Source organism: Cupressus sempervirens, chromosome 11, assembly GCF_028749045.1.
Source record: "Cupressus sempervirens isolate cs-2001-9-10 chromosome 11, ASM2874904v1, whole genome shotgun sequence".
Lineage (NCBI taxonomy): Eukaryota > Viridiplantae > Streptophyta > Pinopsida > Cupressales > Cupressaceae > Cupressus > Cupressus sempervirens.
The window spans coordinates 289582596-289586315 of record NC_143128.1 but is presented as its reverse complement, the minus strand read 5'-3'; the positions used below and the strand labels follow the sequence as shown (position 1 = coordinate 289586315).

Below are 3720 nucleotides of genomic sequence, written 5' to 3'. Positions count from 1 at the left end.
TAGCTTAAATGAATATATTTTAAAAATATTGTACTCACAATTTTAATTGTAATTACTTAGTAATGTTTTGAAAAAATCATAATTTTCAAAATATAAGTAATAGTTTTCCTAAAATTTATCAACTTAATTATATTACTTCTTTAAAAAATAAATACACTTAATGTAATATAAATAAGTATTTTTATGAAACTTAAATTTAATATATTTATAAATTTATAAGATTTAACTTAATATTCGTACATTATTATAATCAAATATATTTCATTATACATAAATTATTCCAACAACTGGATTCATTATTATTCCCAATAAAGTAGATGCTATTACAAATATAATCATACTTAGAAACAATGGGCCTCCTATAGCCTATAGAAATAATGGTAGCCCGTTTATTTTACATGAGCAAGCTACCCAAGTTATGCACTAAACATGTAAAATTTCTAGAACCAATATCAAAATATTAATATTCTATATACACATTTTATATCTCAAACTAATATTACGTTTCTTTAGCTATACTATTTTTTCAAACTTTTTAGGGTTTATGTTATTTTTCCATTTAAAAAAATAGAAAACTATGAACAAACAACATTAATTACATTTAATAGTTGTCACCCCCACCTAACTTTGTCAAGATGCACTCCAAGCTGTCCAATTAAATCTACAGTTTCATTTAATGATGGAGAAGTGGCTATGCAAGGGAGGCATTGCTTGTAAACTCATAAACTAATAATTTTGTCCACATTAAATTGCCTTCCAAAGTTAATGTAGATAATTGATTCCATGACAATTGCCATGTTTAATCTCTAACATCATGTCACCATTTGACACTGTAAATATTCCGGAGTGGAGTAAAAATATGAAACGATGGGTGAATATGTATCTTTCATAAAATTGTAAGATTATATAATGTACAATTTAATCATAAAAATATTAAAATAAAAATGTTTCAAGCTTTTTCCTTTTTTAAGTTTTTATTTCTAAAGAGTAAATCAAAATAAAACACAATGCTTTTAAAATTATTTTCACGTGCTACACAGTCTAAAATAGATTTAATTAGTAAAAATGTTTTAAAATTTAATTTTAATTTTTTTTACCTGATTTTTTTTTATACTTAGATTTTTAAAAATATTTTTTGAATTTAGTCAAATAACAAATTAAATAATCAATAAAATTTGAATTATGATAATATCTATATAATTATATTAATTGATATTATATTGAACATGTAAATTTATAATTTTTAAATAAATATTTTATTAATTATTTAACACTGACATTATTTAACTTTTTAAAACATACATATATAAATATAACATTATATATATATATATCTTTTTCATAATATCACAATAGTTAATAGTAGCATATAGCACACAAATGATTGTAGTTTAGTAATTGTATCAACCCATTAAATCATAATGTGAAAGAAAATCAAAAGAAAAAAATAATATTTTCCTTTAAAATATAATCTTCATTTAGAGTCCTATAAATCACTCAACAATCTTTCTCTTGCTAGATTCCCATAATGCATATGTATGGGTTTTAACTTTACTTTAATGGATATGTTATAAAATCTATACGTTTAACATTAATTTTATTCTATGTTATAAAATCATGATTACATTAATTTCATTTCTTGCCCCCCGCTCTCTCTCTCTCTCTAATAGGCTATGAATTGTTTTTGTTAGGTACAACATCATAAAATAAATTGAATATCTCACTGTAAGCACAAAATAGGCTTATCCATTCCTCTAAGTGTTCCTATAAAATGATTGCAAATAGTGTTTCTACGTTGCATTTACTTTCACAATTTTAAATTGGACGTGGGTATACTCCAAACAAACTGTACAATTGAACAATTTTCAAATATTGAGTGAAAACATAGAAAATTTTGAAAAATAATCACTACATTCTGAGAAAAAAAAGTTTGACTTTGTTTTGTTTTTAGTACATTTTGTCTGGAGTTAGAGTGTGTAATTCATCAACATTAGTTTTTTTTTTTTAAATGCCCATTTTAAGGTGAAAATACTACTCAAATTTCGTTTAGAGCAAAGGCCTATCCACTAATCTCTCTTATAAATTCTGAAGATCATGCTATGTAGAGTGATTCTCATCTACAAGGAATTTCTAGACCCATGAAAATACAACTTTGAAAAAATAAAAAATAAAGAATAATATTATTAAACTTGTGTTCACTCTAAGATATACAGAAAACCTTCGGCACTGCAACGCTTTCTCAGACCAGTGTGCTGCAGGACTTAGTTGCAGGATCCCACATGGCTGGCAATAAAAACTGACGCCCACTTAATCCACGCGCATTATAACTCGCCCCCGTTGTTTTGTCCACCAAAACCTCCCCTGGGTAACCCGGGTACGCCCCTTTCCCGTAAATTCCCGCGCAAGCGGACACGGCCTCCAGCGGAGCAGCGGCGTCCCCTTGGAAATACCCCGTATTAAACGGGTTCGTCACCGCTCCGGCCAAAACAGTCGCGATATTGATGATCATTCCGTCGATGCCCACGTCAGCATTGGGGGGCACCAAAGGAGGGGTCTGAGGCCCATACAGCGGCTGATGAAAGGGCCACGCACACTGCCCCGGGCACTGAGTCACCGCGTTACCCACCCACGCGTACACCAGGCGGGACCCTCTTGTCTTCTCATGGTATCCGCAGGAGCTCACGCAGAACCTCTCCACCGCCACGTCATCGGACGTCAGTACCAAATATACGGCGTTTCTATGCGTCGCCGGCGGCGGCAGAGCTCTCGACTTGACGGCGCTCTGAACCAGTGCGGCGATGTCCGTCCTCTTCAACAACTTCCCCAGGGAATAAGAACCGTCCATCTTCTGCTTCCCAAGCCTTGCACTACTCAGAGCCGCCTTATTAGAGGCGGCGCCCTTGTATTTTGCAGTAGTCTCCCACCACGTGGAAACAGAGGGCTGCTTGTCTGTCCCCTGCAATTTTGCGGCTAGAGACTGCAAATAGTCCGCCACGATGGACCGCTGGACGGGGCTAAATTTGCCATACCAGATGACATGAACATCGATGATCTTTGTGTTGAGCAGGGGTCCTTTATGATAAGTCAGAACCAGTGGCGGCTCCTCCACCAATGCAGCATCAGCGCTAATTCTACAAAGTTGTATGGCAAATACCAGGACTAATACCCTAACAATAAGATTCCACAGATCAGGCATTTTTTCTAAACCACAATTTGTATTTGAAGTGGATTCTAAATATCGCCGATGTTAGTTAATACTCAAAACTAGCTCTTCGGTGATGTGCTATGTTAAGGGATTTGATCTTATATAGGGGCTTCGGCTCAAATAGAAACAGATGAACACTCGTATATAGTTTGGAAGCTTCCAAGTTGCTTCTACAACACGCGTGGGCTTCCATTACTCAAGACCTTCGACGCTTCTTCGAGAAGTCTGCGCAAAACACGTTACACGTATTTACAATTGTTCACGCGCATGTCGACATCCCGCCGCCTCTCCACGCGAAGCTTTACAAAACGGCATATTGAAAATAACTAAAACTTGTTTTTGTAAGTAGAATGCTTGCATTTTAAATCAATTTCCGGCACACTCTTTAGCAGACAGTAACAGCGGCTTATGCCGCTTGTATTATTGTTGCCCCTTGCTTTGATTACAAATTTTGGTTTTGCTTTGATTACAAATTTAGTATCAAATTATTGTTTTTATTATTATTCGATGTTCGA

The 3720-nt window shown here is 33.9% G+C and overlaps 1 protein-coding gene across 1 annotated transcript; it reads right to left on the bottom strand.

Annotated features, from left to right (window-relative positions):
- Window positions 1-2151: 2151 nt before the first annotated feature.
- LOC149529247 (protein EXORDIUM-like 2) lies at window positions 2152-3498 on the bottom strand. Its single transcript, XM_089809926.1, has one exon. The coding sequence runs from the start codon at window positions 3194-3196 to the stop codon at window positions 2240-2242; it is 957 nt and encodes a 318-aa protein (XP_089666052.1). The 5' UTR covers window positions 3197-3498; the 3' UTR covers window positions 2152-2239.
- Window positions 3499-3720: the final 222 nt, after the last annotated feature.

Coding starts and splice junctions, on each gene's coding strand:
- LOC149529247 (XM_089809926.1), bottom strand. CDS start 3,196: ATGCCTGATCTGTGGAATCTTATTGTTAGGGTATTAGTCCTGGTATTT.